This window comes from Puma concolor, chromosome D4 (genome assembly GCF_028749965.1).
Source record: "Puma concolor isolate L17-30 chromosome D4, mPumCon1.1.hap2, whole genome shotgun sequence".
NCBI lineage: Eukaryota > Metazoa > Chordata > Mammalia > Carnivora > Felidae > Puma > Puma concolor.
This window is the reverse complement of record NC_141679.1, coordinates 15,101,249-15,120,064: the sequence shown is the minus strand read 5'-3', so window position 1 is coordinate 15,120,064 and position 18,816 is coordinate 15,101,249. Positions and strand designations below refer to the sequence as shown.

The 18,816-nt window shown below is 42.8% G+C and overlaps 1 protein-coding gene across 1 annotated transcript in view; it reads right to left on the bottom strand.

The window, feature by feature from the left end:
- Window positions 1-18,816, bottom strand: part of TMC1 (transmembrane channel like 1) — a 94,624-nt gene that overhangs the window by 47,436 nt on the left and 28,372 nt on the right. Inside the window, exons 4-5 of the mRNA XM_025931606.2 lie at window positions 17,258-17,364; window positions 14,027-14,125 (exon numbers count right to left, since the gene is read on the bottom strand). Coding sequence (XP_025787391.2) covers window positions 14,027-14,125; window positions 17,258-17,364 — 206 coding nt within the window. The remainder of the gene's footprint in view (window positions 1-14,026; window positions 14,126-17,257; window positions 17,365-18,816) is intronic.

Here is an 18,816-nt window from a genome sequence, read left to right as displayed (position 1 = left end):
AGTCAATAACTTTTGCTGAGCATTTAGTATTTGCCAAACGCATTTCCTCATCTCACAGAATGCTCGAAAGAACCCTCTGGCGTTGTTATGGTTAGGGCCAATGGTTTTCCTCCACTCTTGGTGTTGCCTTCCATGTGGGGAAGATCCGTAAATGTAACACTCCCAGATCCCCCTTACTTCCTTCTCCTCCCCGGGAGAGGAGAAACCAGTCTGATAACAGAGCATAGATGAAGAAATGGGGATGATGCAGGCCACCTCTCTTCCCCATCCAGAGACAGCACACGTGGTGCTCTACCCCGGGAGGGGGCGTCCTGTGGTGCTCTGGAGCTGCTGGGCAGAAAGTTCTGGCTATGAAGTACACTTGCCCATAAACAGATGTCACCATCTTTAAAATCAGCCTTAGCAATAATAAAGCTGACATGTTGACCTCCACCCATCTAAGGCTTTGTCTTATTTCTGGTTATCTCACAACCTGGTTACAGAAGGTAGGGGGTGTTATTTACCATGACTCTCCCACCCAGCAAAGACTCAATAGCCCTATTGCTACTTTGGGGACGAAGAAACTGAGCTTTATTTTTTTTAATGTTTATTTATTTTTGAGAGACAGAGTGTGAGTGGGGGAGGGGCAGAGAGAAGGGGGGAGGGACGGAGGATCTGAAGCGGGCTCCGCACTGGTAGCAGCGAGCCTGATGTGGGTCTCGAAATCAGAAACCATGAGACCTTGACTTGAGCCAAAGTTGGACACTCATCTGACTAAGCCACCCAGGTGCCCCAAGAAACTGAGCTACAAAGAGGTGAAGTAGCTTGTGCGCACTTACATAACCAGTAAGTGACCATCTGAACTTGAACTGGGTCTGATTCAAATCCATATACTTAATGACTGCTGTGCTGTACTGCTTCTCCCACACTTCGCTTTCCACCCCTTGTGTCACGCTAGGGCCATATCTTTCCAGCAATGCAAAGAAACAAGAAACCCTACCAACTTAGCCGGGCCTTTTGACCTACACCCTTGGATGGATCCATGCTGGTGCCAGGACCTCTGGAGAAGGACCTGAACACCCCTTCTGAAGATTTCAAAGGGCCTCATCTTCACGTCCTTAACCATCACAACCTGACATCTTTTTCTAGTTCATAATGACAGTACTGGGATTAAAAAACACCTCCAAAACAACATGAAAGGCGAAAGTGGATACATAACAAACATCTGGTGAAGCCTATTAGGTTAGCACTATAGCTACCGGGGCAGCTGGCTCCTCTGGTGTATGTACCATTCAATGGCTGGCACTTCATAAATATTAGATGGCAAGCAAAAGGCATAAGGTTTGTAGTTGTTTTTTTTTTTTTTTCTTCTTCTTTGGAATCCTGATTATTTCACAAAGGTTTCTTCCATTTGCCTATCACTACCTAAGCAGCCAAGCATGTAAATGAAAGAGGTACTATTGAAGAACAAAATTTAAAAAGCTTTTTCCAAGTCATCTTAGTGGCATATTGAAGGGTGACTTTAAACAACCCTCCCCTTCCACCCCGTGGGCCCCCCACACTCCACACATCTTTCCTTTTCCCTTCAAACTCCAACGGCAGACATCTGGAAGTGACTAAAATAGCAATGACTCCTAGCCTAGCCAAAGTTCTATTCAGTTTCCATGTCAGCGCGCATGGCTTTCCCTGTGGGAGCACTCTCCCACCCCAAAATCTGTGACAGAGAAGCCACAGTCAGAGCCAAGTTTCAAATGAGCACGAACCATTCCCATCCAACTCTGGGTTCTATGCTTGCACATCGTCTATTAAGCTTCTAATTTCTGTTTGAATGCTGCAGCTGGTCTAGGAATCAACTCATGTGTTTGTTTATCTAACTAACTCTGAGAATTTACTATTTCCCCAATACTATACATTGATGGAGTAACCTATCCCTAAAGGGGATGGCGGATGCCCCCAACAACATTCTGCATGCAAAATATCCCCTTCGTAAGGATCTGTCACCTGAAATTACATTAGAGCTCCACCCCTTTGGCGTTTCTCATGACTACAAATAAATACCCACTGGGAAACATGACATTGCATCCCTGGGATGGGAAATGAATTTCACTGGCCTTAGCAACTCTTTATAGTTGGTAGTAACCGTCAGACCACTATTTTGTAAAAACAAACAAACAAACAAAAAAACAAACCAAAAAAAAAAAAAAAACCAGAAAGAAGAAAAAAGAAAAGAAAAGAAAAAAAAAATTCTTAAAGTCAAAACTAGTGGAAGGGAAGATATGATTTCTGACCATGCCTGCTGAAGACATGTGAAGGGAGAGTGGCACCAGGTGTGTGTGTGGGGGGGGGGGGGGGGGGGTATTTCTACCATTCCCTGTATTGTTACCAGTCATTTATACTTTTGTGTTAAAGCAAGTTGCAAGTATGGGGGTGCCTGTGTGGCTCAGTTGGTTGAGCATCCGACTCTTGGTTTCAGCTCAGGTCATGATCTCATGGTTTCGTGGGTTCGAGCCCCACGTTGGGCTCCATGCTGAGAGTGCCAAGCCGGCTTGGGATTCCCTCTCTCTCTCTCTCTCTCTCTCTCTCTCCCCCTGTGCCTTCCATGCTCGTGCTCTCTCTCAAAAATAAATACATAAATAAACATTTCAAAAAAGTTGCAAGCATGGCATCACTTGATTATCTGATAAAGTGGACAGAAGCAAGGAGAATGCTAACAACACCCAAAACAAAACAAAACACTAATTTCACAAAGATGGCGGCCAGCCCGGCACCTAGGTGAGATCCGGCCCGTGACCTGGCTCTTTCTCTCTACCCAGACTCACCAAGCTTCTGCCTCATGCTCTGCTTGCCACTGAGTTTCCTTTCTTTTTGCTACAACCCTGATGTAGAGAGACAAAATTGACACTCCAGCGCTCTTAGCTAGGGCGCATGTAGATTACAAAGAGGAAATTGGGCTGAGCCTTAGCAGAACTTCTAGTTTTCAGTATTTGGAATTAACTACCTGTCCCAGGACTGTAGTCCATGAACTCGGGTCCTCAAGAGGCCAGGAAGCAGACAGTTGATTTTAGTGCCCGTTCATGTATCAGTGCCTTGTGCCTCTGCCTCCTTCCCAGACAGCTGACTTTACCGGTACCCCGAGTCCCTTTCTGGCTTATGAATACCATGCTGTCCCTGTCTGGGCTTCCTCTTCTTCTTTCATTGTCCCTTTAAGAAATGGGCATGTTCATGAGTTAAGTACCCTGAATAGGCATTTAAGGAAAGACACGCTTATTAAACATCTACCACGTGCTGGGCATTGTGCTAGCACTTTACATACATGACCTCATTTATTTTTTCACACCAGCCTGCTAGTTAGACATTAATCCCACTTTCTGACATACGACAATTAAGAGGCTCAGAGAGGTTGTCTAATGTCTCTCAGGTAGTAAGTAGCAGGATTCAAACTCAAATCTGTCAAAATCCCATGATGGAGTTCTTTTCATGATTCTACACTGCATTAAAAAAATTTTTTTTAATGTTTATTTCTGAGGGAGAAACAGAGACAGCGTGAGCAGAGAGGGAAGATAGAGAGAGGGAGACACAGAATTCAAAGTAGGGTCCAGGCTCCGAGCTGTCTGCACATAGCCTGACACGGGGCTCAAACCCATGAACCGCAAGATCATAACCTGACCCGGTTAAGCCGGACTCTTAACCGACTGAGCCACCCAGGTGCCCCTGCATTTTTAGCTTTGCTGGCTTCCATAAAGAGCATTCCCATTTGTCTTTTCTGTGTCATTGTCCACAACTGACACTAATATTGGGAATTCTAGACATTGTGCCCAGTGCCCAATACACATCTTATTTCACTTGGATATCCCACAGACACCTTGGACTCAAAAGTTCCCCCAAACTGGCGTCTTCCTCCTATCCCAGGTAATGACACCACCAGTCCATCTGTTACCTCAGTCAGAAACTTGGATGTTTCCATTAGCTTCCCACTTTACCCATAAGTCACATGCAGTGACTAGCAAAGTCCTGTAGTTTCAGCTTCATGACCCTATGTGATACGGATGCCGTCACCATACGTCACTGCCATTCACAGGCCTCTCCACCTCCATCTTACGTCAAGTCCAACCCAGTCCATCCTACATTCAAAAGGAACCTTTTTTTTTATTAAAAAAATTTTGTATGTTTTTATTTATTTTTGAGACAGAGAAAGACAGAGCACGAGCAGGGGAGGGGCAGAGAGAGAGCGAGACACAGAATCTGAAGCAGGCTCCAGGCTCTGAGCCGTCAGCACAGAGCCCGATGTGGGGCTCAAACTCACACACTGCGAGATCATGACCTGAGCCGAAGTCAGACGCTCAACCGACTGAGCCACCCAGGCGCCCCTCACAAGGAATCTTCTAAAGGGTAACTGACCACATTTCCATCCTATTTCAAAATTCTTTGTGTTCTCCACCACCTACAGAATCAAGTCTGACTCCTTCGCCTAATGACACCGTCCTCCTTGATTGGATCCCTTTTTTGTATGACGCACTCGTCCTTAAGTATGCTACTCTTATTCCCTGAATACCAGCTTTGCTGAATCGCTCCTTGGTATTGAGTGCAGAGCACTATTTACTGCCTCCATGCCATTGTGCACGTGGGTTCCTCTCTTGGAATGCTGTTCCCACTTATCCTTCCCATTTCAGAGCCTAGTTCATTCTTATTATTTATTTAAAACCTGTTTAAACTACCTCTGTAAAGCTTTTACTGACCTCTAGACCAGAGCAACTTGTTATGGGGAAAATGGTCATTTCCTCCAGGTGCACAGAGCTTTGCTAGATGAAATACTTGCCAGGGCCCCCACCCCCTCTACTCACTTTGTCCCAGGGGAGGTGTTGTCACTTCCCCAATCGATACTTTTGGAATGAATTAGCTGTACTTGCTTAGCCCAAATATAACTTTATTCCAGTAGGAAATAAGCTTTCCCGGGGTAAGATGGATTTGGAGTCCCATATTAGCAAGACCATTTGGCTAAGAGTCCCAGATTAGCCCTCCAACTTGGTCCCTATTAGTAATGAATGTGAAATTTTGGTGCCCATCTGCCTCCCCTCTCAGACAAATCATTCAGAACTCAGAGGAAAAATAGAGTTATTGCTTTCTGGGGCTTCACAAGTCTCCAGTAAACTGAACTCCAGTGAAATGTAACACAGAATCCTCCCTCCATTATGCCTCCCTGTGCCTAGGACATGTGTCTGTTGGCTTAAGGTTGTCTCAGTGTATGACAAATGTTTGCACATCCAACTAAACCAAAAGATCCCCGTGGGCAGGGAAAATATATTAGTTATCTATGTATTTCCAGCATCTCACATTCAACTTATGTTTGTGGAATGACCGACTGAATAGAAAAATTGCTTCCGGTGGTCATTAACAGTCCTCAGTGAGATGAAGCTGTTTCAATAAAATAGGGTCAATCATTCAAGACAGTAGCATGATGATAACAATGAATGAAAACACCAAGAAAGTGTCTGAGAGACACTCACATTGGCAAAACTCCTTAATTTTCTCTACTAATTGTCTAAAACTCTTGTAAAATAAGAAATTCTCAGTGCTATAAAATGAGCTTCTACATATATTTTCATCCCAAATGAGAAAAATGGTCTTTTGTTTCACAAGATGGAGATTAAAAGCATTATATTATGGGGTTTTGTTGTTCAGTTGACTTCCAGTCTTCTAAATCTGCCTACTAATTCTTTCAAGTAATGAAAAATGAAGCATCATAAATTCATATATGAAGAGAGATATGTCTGATTATACAGACACAGCCTATAGTGGGAATTACCTTATTATTATCTATTTTTTAAGCTTATTTATTTATTTTGGGGGGAGGGGAAGGGCAGAAAGAGAGGAAGAGAGAGAGAGAGAGACAGAGAGACAGAGAGAGAGAGAGAGAGAATCCCAAGCAGGGTGCGTGCTGCCAGCACAGAGCCCGATGCAGGGCCTGAACTCACAAACCATGAGATCATAACTTGAGCCAAAATCAGGAGTCTGATGCTTAACTGACTGAGCCACCCAGACACCTCACTATCATCTATTTTAAAAGAAGTTTTGAACAAATGAAAATACAAAAATAAAAGCAGAGAAAATAAGAAACTACTTGAAAAAAAATGAAGTTTAGAAAATTTCAATCCTATATGAGCAGCATATATTTTATTTCAAACATTTAAGATCAATGGATGTAGGGGCGCCTGGATGGCTCAGCCCACCTCTTGATTTCGGCTCAGGTCATGATCTCATGGTTTGTGAATTCAGGCCCACATTGGGCTCTCTGCTGACAGTGCAGAGCCTGCTTGGGATTTTCTCTCTTTCTCTCTGCCCCTCCAAACTCTCTCTCTCTCAAAACTAAATAAATAAACTTAAAAACTGAACTTAAAAACTTAAAAACAAAACCAATGAATGTAATTAATTTCAAGTACAATTCATAAGCGAATAATATTTATTGGAGATACATGATGCTGGAACATAGGATGGAGTTTTTACTGAATTGTTTTCAAATGTGACTTTAAGTAATCTATTTTCACAGCAGACGTATCAGACTCAAAATGTGATGCCATTCGGTTGTGTTATGGAATATAATTTAATGGATTGTGAAGTTCTAATCTGGCTCAATGGCTCAGCCTTTAATCTATTAGGTTGACAGCCAATATTCAGAGGTCAACAAATTCCTACCAGGCAAACTGAGCTCTTTCAAACAATCTTAGTCTCTCACTTACTGATATTTATCGACACATGATATGCTCACATATCGTTAGACTCTTTCTGGTCTCCTCATATTCAATTTCCTCCACTCTGATCTGTTCACCTTTTTAAGTTCCAAGATAATGCCACTACTCATCCACCGCTCCCTAAAACTACTTTCAACTGCTCTGAGAAAAACACAGTATCATGACCTAGATTCTAAAGAGTTCCACACATCTTGATACCCCTTCTATCTCTGTAAGGCCAACCCCCCCACCCTGACGCCCTTTCACAGTCTAGTTTCACTAACCTCCAGTCAGTCTCTTGAGTGAGGCAATCTTCTCCCACCATAGGTCCTTTGACTTGCTGTCCTCATTTTCTAGAATGCCTCTCCGCTCTCTCAAACTGGGAGCTCGTACTGACTCTTCAGAGCCCAATTCAAGGGTTTCTTTCTCAGAAAAATTCTGCCATCCTCTACTTCCCTCTCTTAGGCTGTGAACTAGGTCAGGATCCCTGCTTCATGTTCGCTTAATACTGTTTACCTTTCTTACTTGGCACAGTTGCAATTACATTTATTTTTGTGATTACCTCACTACTTGACTAGACTTTAAGTTTCCAAGGGCAGAGACCTTGTTGGGTTTTGCTCACCTTTGCTTAGCACCTGGCACATTATCTGGCATCTGGCAAATACTAAATAAATGTTCACTAAATTAATGAAAAGAAGACTTGTTCTGGGACCACATCCAAAGAACAGATGCTATTTTCATGTTGTAAGTATGACATCAGGATCATAAGCATCCCAAATTTTTGCAAAAAGAAAGGTCAGCTTTGCTTTGGCCAGGTGCAACCTGAGATGTTGAAAACTGGAAGTTGTTGTTGAATTAAAAAAAACACTGATAGAAGTGAAGACCCGAAGGAATCAGTTTTCCAAGTCTACACAACAAAAGGATCCCAAGAAAGCCAAAAGCAGACCCTGGGATCTCTTCTACTGCAAGCTATAAATGTGTATCAAGAAGTCCAGGAGTAGCAGATTAAGAGGCCTATGAAGCAAGAGAAACTATGAGTGAGAGCAGAATTTGACATGGCTTTTCTGTTAATGGAACCCAATGAGCCTATTGAGAGGGACCTGGGCTGGACACTGAGGAAATGAAGCAAATATGGCGGCCAGGGATGGACAACCTTTGGATGCTGCCAACCCTGGCATCCCTTGGCTAAGCTGCACCCACCCTGTTCAGTGAAGTCTTCTGAGGAGTCTCACTATGGGTACAGAGGAGAGGATCCTGGCCCCTTCCATTCTTAAGATTTCCATTGCAGGGGAGAACTATCCTCTGTCTTGATGAGCATGGTAATCTACAAACCTAGTTTTGTCCCAAGAGGCTTAGCAGTCTGCCTCGGGGTCCTACTTTTGCCCTCGGTGAGGGCACTAGATGTTTATCATCTGGGGGTCTGGTCTTTGCTGAGCCAGCTCTGGGTGAGGCTGAGACAAGGGCTGAAGCAAAGAGGTTATATTGGTGTACTTGAAGCTTGTTGCAACTAAGTAAGAGCAGCAGGAGAAACAACAACAACACTTCTGACCTAAAGTAGAGGAACCAAGTCACACATTCAAGCCCACAGACCCCGACAGCAGCCATGCAGGTGTGCTACTCAGAGAGCCTTTGGGAGATGGCCTCCAGATGCCACCACTTTGAATCAACCAGAATGGAATATCGCGTGCTCGTCCTGAGACTACATCCTCCCAGGTGGCCCCCAGCCCATGACCGAGAATAGTGAGAAATAGTAGAGCCAGTGATATGGGGTTCCTCCAATGGACAGACTTTGCTTGGAGATTCACCATTAGCCTCGTCAAGACTTTTTTCCCAGAGCTGTACTGCAATCTTGAGATTCTTCCTACTCAGTGTCCCCTCCCTCTCTCCCTTCTCAGGAGTCAGGCTGGCTCTGCCATCTGGACACTTTCCCCACCTACTCATGCTTCCTCTCTCCTTTCTTGTTTGTAGGTATTCCCACCCTGCCTCCAGGTATCTCCTGCATCTAATATTGTTTTTGTGTGTGTTTCTTGGGAAGCCAAAAATGACTTGCTCCTTCAAAAGGACTCCCTAAAAAAACCCTTGTGCACTGTTTGTGGGAATGTAACTTGGTGCAGCCACTATGGAAACCAGTATGGAGGTTCCTCAAGAAATTAAAAATAGAAATGCCATATGATCCAGTAATCCACTGCTTGGGATTTATCTGAAGAAAATGAAAACGCTAACTTGAAAAGACAAAAGACACCTGCACCTCCATGTCACCGCAGCATTATTTACAATAGCCAAGACACGGAAACAACCTGTGTGTCTGTCAGGAATGGAGGAATGGATAAAGAAGATGTGGTGTGTATATATACAGACATATACATGCTGGCATATATTATTCAGCCATAAAAATGAGGAAATCTTGCCATCTGCAACAACATGGATAGACGTTGGGCATTATGCTAAGTGAAATACATCAGATGGAAAAAGACAAAGAACATCGAATCTCACTTGTATGTGGAATCTTAAACAAAAAAACAAGCTCATAGACACAGAGAATAAACCAGTGGTTGCCCGCGGCAAGAGTTGGGGATGGGAACGATGGGCGAAGGAAGTGACAATGTACAGATTTCCAGTTATAAAACAAACAAGTCGTGGGGGGTGCAACGTACAACTCGCAGACCATAGTTTGTAGTACTGCATTTCATATTTGAAAGTTGCTAAGACAGTGAATCTTAAAGGTTCTCATCTCAAAAAATAAAAAAGAATTCTGTAGCTATGTATGTTGCCAGACGTGAACCAGTCTTATTGTGGTGATCGTTTCACAATGTCTCCAAATATTGAATCATTATGCTGTACACCTGAAACCAAGGTAATGTTGTATGTCAATTATACCTCAATAAAAAAGGGGGCACTCTCTGAAAATAAAGACGTATTTGAACTACTAAAACATCCCTTAAAAAAAGATGAGTTATTCCATATGTATATCGCAAAAATATCTCTTGTAAATGTGGTCAGTACCATAAGACATGAAGGAACTTAAGAGAACTGAGGGGAGATGCCGTCGCTCTGGAAGATTATTATTTAAAAAAAAAACCTGTTGATACTCATAAAATAAGGAGTGGACCTGCTGTTTGAGAACATTCAGAACGTCTGTGACAGTTTCCTTTGAGGACAGACTTCAAGGGTGAGATGTGGCACAGGTGGGCAGGGCAGAAGGAGTCGGCTTGGGGTGTGTTAGAAGTAAACTGACGATTTGACATTAAAGTCAGCCACATTTTACTTTGAATTTCAGCACCTCCTCTAATTACCTTTGTCGTCTTTGGCAAACTGACCGACCTCTCCGAGTCCCAATTCCCTCAACTATAAAAAGATGATTGATCTTCATCCTGAAGGGTTGTTACGAAGATGAAACTTAATGTAGGTGCCTGCTTAACACATACAGGTGCTAAATGTCCTCTCTAGGGCCCCTTTTAGAGCCTCGCCCCACCAACAGCTACGACGACCAGCTGAAAAGGGGGACGCAAAGTTGACTCGCGTTTATCCACACGCAAGGTACAAGACGTTCACAAGCTGGAGAACTGAGCGCCTTTCCCTTTATCCACAACTCAAATGATCTCACCCTCTGATATCATTCTTGTGTCTCCGAGTATTTTGACAACAAAGACGTCCTCTTCTTCTTGACCTAAACTCATTCTTCCAATTCTGTTGCTTCAAATCATATCATTTCTGCTGATTCGATCCATAACACACATATTAGACAATCTCCCTATTTCTTACTATTTTAAGAAAATATATTTCCCTCTAGGTTGGTAAGACCCGCCACTAGGTACTCAATACAAGGCTCGAAAATATGGTGCTTTGTAAAGCACGGCTTTGAAAAGCTGTCAGACTGGCCGACCTTTGCAAATGCCAAGTGGCATTTGTCCCCTATTAAAGTGAATGTGGATGAGTTATGACATGTGTTTACAAATGACAGAGCACTGAGCTCCAGGGAGATACTTCAGTGGGGAGGGTCCGGAGGGAAGTTCCAAGGTTCCAACCTGAAACTCCACTGCCCCACCTCCACCCCACTTCCCATCCTATAAGCTCCTCTACCACTAGAGGTCATGCTTGCATCTCTGTCCCAGCATTCTATCAATCTTTTTCTGTTTCTCTTCACCTGCATCTGTATGGAATTGTTTAGCTAAGCAGTCACACTAAGCTTCTTAGATGCGACAAACCCATGGCTTAATCAGACCGTTCGGGCATTTGTTAACTCTGCCTTAGTCCTGAAACACGTCTTTTTTCCTCCTTGTGTCTCTGGGCTCTTTGGAAGTGCAGAATTCTGAGTTTTCAGGGAATCTCAAGGATGTTTCGTTGATGGTTTCCTCCATGGTGCCATGATAGATGGAACACTGTGCTGTCCAGGAAGATCATCTTATAATACAGAGAGGGCACCTCTATTGTTCAGAGGACCAAGTAAAGAATTCGGGCAAGAGTAAATATTGAACCTACTATTCTACTTAGGAAGCTAATTTGGGAATTATGTATTTATTATGAAAAGTGAAAATGGGATCCAACTGTTTCAACTCCTCCCCAGTAAGATAGCTATGGCACTGAAAGGAGTCGATCTGTGTTCTAGAAACAGTAAGTGAGGATGCTGTTGGAAATCAATGCAGGAAAATTAGGTTTTTGGAACCACTCAATAGCTATAAGACCCTGAGTAGGCTTCTATAACTCAAAGTTTCCCTAACTTTATAATGTGAAACATGGGACTGAAGAGGTCTAAAAGCATTTGTATCTCTAAAAATCTCTTATGTGGGGAGGGCCTGGGTGGCTCATTCGGTTAAGGGGGTCCAACTTCAGTTCAGGTCATGATCCTACGGTTCGTGAGTGTAAGCCCCACATGGGCTCTCTGCTGTCATCATGGAGCCCACTTCAGATCCTCTCTCTCCCTCTCTCTCTGCCCCTCCCCTGCCCTCTCTCTCTCTCAAACATAAAAAAACATTAAACAAAGTAAGAAAAATTTTAAATCCCTTATTTTATGATACATGCCAAATAACTGAGTGGTTACCATACGCAGAAAAATTAAGAAAAGCTGCAAATGAATAACGCCACTTTAATGGCTTTTCATATTTTTTCTTGGCCGTTTATATTCTCTCTCTTTTTTAAGTCTATTCTCTTATTGCTTTAGAACTGTTTTCAGGCAGGCCTAGATTATAAAGGAAGATGAGTATCATAGGATACTCTGGTTTCTGTCTTCCTCTATCCGCTGCTAAATTGCATTTCACCAAACTGAAAATGAGACAGCTGTCAAGGGCAGTAAGAAAATCTTGGCGAGCCTATGTGTTGCCCAAACCCTCTCCCCTGGCCTTTTCCTGTATTCACCTGTTAGAGCTTCTGGTTTGACCCTCAGAACCACCTTCCTCTTTGTCTTCCAATCAGCTGATCGATCTCTTTCACGTCGCTAATGGACTTTTTCCCCCCAACTTTTTTTGTTTCAGTTAGTTGACAAATTTAAAAGTGCTTCAACTTCATTGAATATTTGTTCACAAACAAAACCCGCTTTTGTTCGGACTTTCAGTTCTTCTTTTCTCTGGTTTGATTAAAACATCAGAACATGCCAATGATATTATTAGTTTGGGCTCTTACTAACCAGACCGGAAGTTTATTATCTTGCTAATCAGAAGATGAGAATGGGAAGGAAAAGCAGATTCAGGAGAACACAATAAGAAACGATTTGAAATCTAGAGAGAGCGAGGAAGAGAGACGGAGGGTAACAGAAAGGAGAAATACACAAGAAGAAGTAAAATCTGACTCAGACGCCATATCCTTCATAAATCCTAGACCTTCCCAAGCAAAACTAGCAATCACTTCCTTGGGCCCCCCCCCCCCCCGTTGTCTTTTTCTTTTTTCCATTTTGCTAACTTAACACACAACACGTGGTATACTAGTTGACCAACTATCTTCTACTATCGTGAGTACCCTGAGGCCGAGAAGCATGTCACATTTATCTTTGTAAAACCAGTGCATGTTTATATTCCAGAAATGAGCGCTGAATTGAAAATGAAAAGTCCAACTGACAAGGATGATGGGAGATTCCAAATGCCACAAAGTTGGGCCTGCTGATGCTTATAAGCCTTATGCTTATAAGCCTCGGAGACTGGGAACCTTTCTTAAAGTTTACATTTTCTGGTAATGCTCATGTAATTAATTTCTATGGTTCCAGGGCTGTACAGATCATCCCTCTACTTGGGGTTGTCAGTCAAGAAGATTCACGAAGACTTTATTGGTTGAGTATCATATTAAGGGCTTCAAAGAAGGTGTAATAGATAGGATCCCCTCTTTAGGAAGCTCATAATTTAGGGAGTTTGAGGACAGAATTCAAAATATCTGTGAAATATATCTATCAGCACTATGAACATGAAGAGTGTTCATTGTTTTTCTCTCCTTCTTTGACTCCCCAGGTTACATAAAAGCTTGTCCTCATTTGCCACTGTCCAAAAATTCCTTGAATTATCAATTCCCCAATCTCCACCTTGCTACTTTCTTATCTTCTACACTTCCAACCATCTCCAATCTGGTCACTATTTAGAAAAGAAATGTGTGAAATTTAATAGTTGCCACAGACTTGAATCAAACTCTTGACATGATTTTTTCAATGGGTAAAAATGAATCTCTGCCGTAACAATAACCCTCACCCAGGGCAGCTGAAAGAGTGAAACTTACTCCGATACTATAGTGGAGTCATGCTCATACAGGTGCCACAATCGTGTGGTACTCATTTTAGTATTATTTATCAATTAATATTTAGTACTGTTTAGTATTTAATATTTAGCTGTGTCTGGAATTGACTATTGAATAATACTAAATAGACTTGTTTAGGAAGCAAAGCTCTAATTCCCTAAGAATCCTATGAGATTTTTCAAAAAGCACATTTGCAAATTCTTCCTTTGTTCTTTTCCAAAGCCAGAGATAAAGATATTTGTTTTAAGTCTTTGAACTCTGAGCTCACCTTCATTCAGTCATCTATATTCCCATTTAATCATATTATCATATTATTAAACCTATTCTTTTTTTTCTTTCTCTCCCTTCCTTCTTTCCTCTCATTCCTCCCACCCCCTCCCTCCCTTTCCTCCTTTCTCTTTTCCCCCTTCCTTCCTTCCATCCTTCCTTCTTTCCTTCCTTCCTTCCTTCCTTCCTTCCTTCCTTCCTTCCTTCCTTTATTATTTTTTTTAATAAGGGGCAGGGACATATCTCTTAAGACCTTCGTCTACCCCAGAAGAGGAGGCCATGGGGCTTCAGAGAGTAAGGACAAATCCATCCTCCTACCAACACAGCTATGTGGAGACACTTACGTTGAAGTCGTACAACACACCGAAGTTTGCCGCAGATGCCTCTTCAGCTCTGGGAACTGTTTTCCTAGGTAAACTGCCATATGGCAAACCCCAGAGGTACTGTATAGAGAAGCAAAGAAAGCAGTTAATAATTGGAAACAAAGTCTGAGCCACACATGTGATCACAAATGGTTTTGTTTAAAAGCACTTCTGAAACTTTTTCATGGAGACTCTGTGGGTCTCCACGTGGGGTCCCATTTTCTGGGAATTGACTACTAAATCCAGAGTTAAGAACAAAGGGAGTGCTAGGAACCCCTCCTTCTAAGTTCAGTGGACCACCAGCAGTCGGGCCAACCACAATGCCCAGAAGGCTTGCTGAGAAGCCCTACGACCCACCACCACCTCCAAACTGGTCTCCTTTAGGGGAGGTCTGGAGAGGAGAAAAGAGGCCTTTGGGGGAACTATAGTGTTCAAACAAACCATACTACCCACATCTTCATGTGGGGCTGCTTCTTAGGGTTGGGGGTGGTGGGAGATTCTCTCCTTCATGTTAAGAAAGAGAAGACTCAAGGGAATCACCTATACAATTTGAGAGGGTCAAATGGGAGGAAAGATGGGTACTCTGATGATATTTGCTTTACCACTAATTCAGGTTTGCTCCCCTGATCTTATGCTACCAGATTCAAAGAGGAATTTTTAGGGGCCAAGGGGACAAGAATAGGGTCCTGGCAGATTTCTTGGTGAGAACTGGTAAAAGCACCCCGCTAGGGCAGGCACAAGGCTTGCCAAGCAGATGCTGCTTCTTATGGAATATGAAAATTTCTTCCCTGGGGCTGGGGGTGGAGGATGAATGTGACTGGACGCCTGAGTGTGCAGCTTTATGGAAGTCAGCCCCTACTCCTACCCTCCACATAGGCTGCACAGCTTCCATGGAAGCTTCTTGGTTTCCTAGGACTGAACAGAGCAGAAGGTGGGTCCTACCCTGTCTCACTCCAAAGTTGAGGGCCACAGAGAACAAAGGAGATTAAGGTCTCAGGCTTGGCCCTTTGGGCGAAAGGGCATTTGAATCAAAGGAAGGCTGAATGAGTCTGTGGGCTGGAGGCTGCTGAAAAATGGAGCCTCATTGCCAGGAGGGGACCAGTCTTGGCCTCTGGCGGTTCTGTAAAGCTAGCACATGAGGTTTCTATCCTCTTTTGTTCTTTTGCTGGAGCTGGTAACCAATGCCCAGAAAACAGGATGCCCCTCACAGCATCTAACACAAACCTATAAGAAAGCATCCAAAGACAATATGCTTCTTAGTTCTAGGAATACATCCAATCAAACACGTATTAACTCCCTCCACTATACACCAGGCATTCTGTAATTTCATATAGTTGGAACAAATCAGCCACAACCTTTCATTTCCACGGAGGCTGTGTGCTGTAGGGGAAAGAGTAAGTGCCGTTGATAAAACTCCATGTATGCCCCGAGTCTGACACTAAGGAGTGTCATAATAGCCAGTGATGGAGTTTCAAGTTTCCTTAGAGACATGAGCAGAAATAAAGCTGGGGTTAATCTGAAATAGATGAAATACATACATTCTGCTCTATCGCCTGAAAGTTTTCATTTGAGAAATGGACTCGCCAGACTTCTGATCTATGTCTACTGACTTCTAAGAGCCACATAGCCGTAGAATGCTCCGAATTATCTCAGGGATTATAAAAGTAGTGGATTGGGAGGCAAAATCTTGGGACAAAAAATAGAATCATGATCCCAGTCCCGGAACGACTTGAAAAAAAAACCCTCACTCTCAGATATCGGTTAAGCCCAATAAGCAAACCGTGACTCTGTTTCCACATTTTTTTTTTTAATTTTTTTTTTTTCAACGTTTATTTATTTTTGGGACAGAGAGAGACAGAGCATGAACGGGGGAGGGGCAGAGAGAGAGGAAGTCACAGAATCGGAAACAGGCTCCAGGCTCTGAGCCATCAGCCCAGAACCTGACGCGGGGCTCGAACTCACGGACCGCGAGATCGTGACCTGGCTGAAGTCGGACGCTTAACCGACTGCGCCACCCAGGCGCCCCACTCTGTTTCCACATTTTTAAAGGGGAAAGAAAATGCTTCTGTAGTCTACTTCTTACATTTGTTGTGAGGCTCAGCAAGTAAAAGAAATGAAAGTGTTTTGCACTATTAAAAGCAAAATTCTTCATGCATGTAAAGCACTATTGGGATTGTTATGCCCACGGGGAGGCTCAATGCAGAAGCTGGCCCTGATTTAAAACCATGGGGATTCGAGACCAGTGCTCTAACCTAACAATCTGAGGGTTGATTGGGGGTGGGAGGGAGGGCAGGGTGGGTGATGGGTATTGAGGAGGGTACCTGTTGGGATGAGCACTGGGTGTTGTATAGAAACCAATATGACAATAAATTTCATATTAAAAAAACACATGGAAATAAAAAAATCACTCAAAATGCTTAGTTTTGGCTGTCAGCAATACTGTTCTGAACAAGTTGGCTTTGAAATAATGACACCTAAAAGACCCTCTGTAGCCCGAATAAAGCCTAAACTGACTTCTGTGTGATAAGTAAGCATCCAAAGATCAGAGCCATCTAACCTCTTATGACTAAAGACTCCAACCTCAGTCTTGTTTGTTGGCCTTAGCTGATTGACTCTTTTCCCCGCATCAGCTCAGGGCTTTGCCTCCTTCTTCACTCTGGACCCACTATCTGCTTTACTCTCCTCTCTGACTTTGATCCTAAAAGACCCCACCCCACTGTGTATGTGTGCATGTGTGTGTGTGCCTGGGTCATCTAACTTTACATGTGGAAAAAACCTGCTCATGTCGTGTTTCTTCAAATAGAAAAGACAGATGCATTAAGGAGTATTTCTTTCCAAGCAAACTTGGCAAAATAAATAAATACAATTCACAAGGTGTCAAAGCTTTCCTTTTGAGCAATTAACATTTGAGCACAGGGACCACCTTGGGAATCTGATAGAAGCCATGAACCCTTCCATATAAAAATGTACATTTAAACAGACACACCACATTTTATATATGATTTCAGGAAGCTCATGTACCCTTTGGAGCAATGAGTAAGATCTTCGGCCCACGGGCACCATTTTGAAGATTAACCTTGTTACCTGGGCTACGGCTTTCAGAGTGGATACGGCCAGTTAATCATTCTATTTTTCAGAAGAGGAAAGAAATTTTCTAGGACAGGAGAAACTTGTTCCAGCTATTTTTTTGTAACCCGGAAGTCAGAATCTTACCTCTGGCAACATGATGAGGCTGAATGTCAAGATAAAGAGAACCATATTTACTCCATACATCCATCTCAAGAAGAGGAAGTATGAGGCCACCGATGAGCCAAACTGACCTACCAAAAAGAAAAGTTAAAAGATTGAGAGTCAGGTCAGAATCAAAAGGAAACAAAAGCCACTGTCTTGGTGCTTTCCATAGGAGATCTGCTCCTGGCGACACTTGGGTTCTTTTCACATGGATATCATAATCGACAGTGTCTGGCGTCCTCCTGTTTCTATCCTGGAAGAGGGAAAGTTAATGGCGATGGAAGTGCTCTCTACTGTGTAGTTGCCGTTGTGTAGAATGACTGTGACCTACGCCTTTAGAAAGCTGCCTTGTACTTAGCAGCTAGAAGTGCTCCTTGAAGAGCCCATTTCATGCCTGGAGTTAGTACAGTTGTGTGAGCAAATACCTGTAAGGTGGTTGCTGCAGTACCTGGCCAGCAGTTTTCCGCCATTATCATGATCATTACTGCCCTTCTGCCTCCTTCCTGTCAGCCAACAAGGCTCTTCTCAAAAATGTTTACCACATCCTTTCTGGACAGCTGTCCTAACAGACCGCCCCGTGCTATTTGTCTGACTTAACTGGCATTTTTTAGGTACAGCACAGAGGCTGAAGTTCATTCACTCACTCCTCACATATTTAAAGTATCTTCTGAGGCGCCTGGGGTGGCTCAGTTGGTTAAGCATCTGACTCGGTTGCAGCTCAGGTCATGATCTCACGGATCCTGAGATGGAACCCCACATTGGGCTCTGTGCTCACAACATGGAGATGGCTCGGGACTTTCTCTCTCCCCTCTCTCTCTCTGCCCCTTCCCTGCTCGTGTGCTCTCTGTCTTTCTCAAAATAAATAAATAAACTTTAAAAAAAATAAACAAAATAAAGCATCTTCTGCCAGGAATCACTTTAGATGTGAAGCACAATGTCACAGATAGGGTTGCTGCCCTAATACAACTTACATTTTAGTGAGGTATGGAAACAACAAAAATGCAGGAATTTAAAAACTAAATAAATTAATTAAATATATGTATTTATCATAATATATTATATATTATATTATACATCATATCATGTGTGAATAGCATGTATATTATATATCATATATATTATATGTATATTCGCTTTATACATTGATTAATGCATATATATTATGTGTGATGTAGCACGTATGCATGCATCATTTATATGATATGTATGTATTATATATGATATATAAGATTACATATGATTATATATTTGTAACAATTACATATATGTAACTATTATAACCAGATAGGTCCTGATTATAAAACATCAAGAGGGTTGCTTTCAATAAGTTCATTGAGGAAGGTATATCAAAGAGGGTAGCATTCAAGCCTCGGTCTGAAGTTGGAGGAAGAGGCACAATGCCCAGGCTGGGGAAGAGCCGCTCAAGCAGAGGAAAGAGCCAGAACAAATATCTGGAGGCAGGCGAGAGCTCGGGACAATTGAGGAACAAAGCAGAGGACTGTGTAGTTGGAGCCCAATGAACAAGGGAAATTGGTGACAGA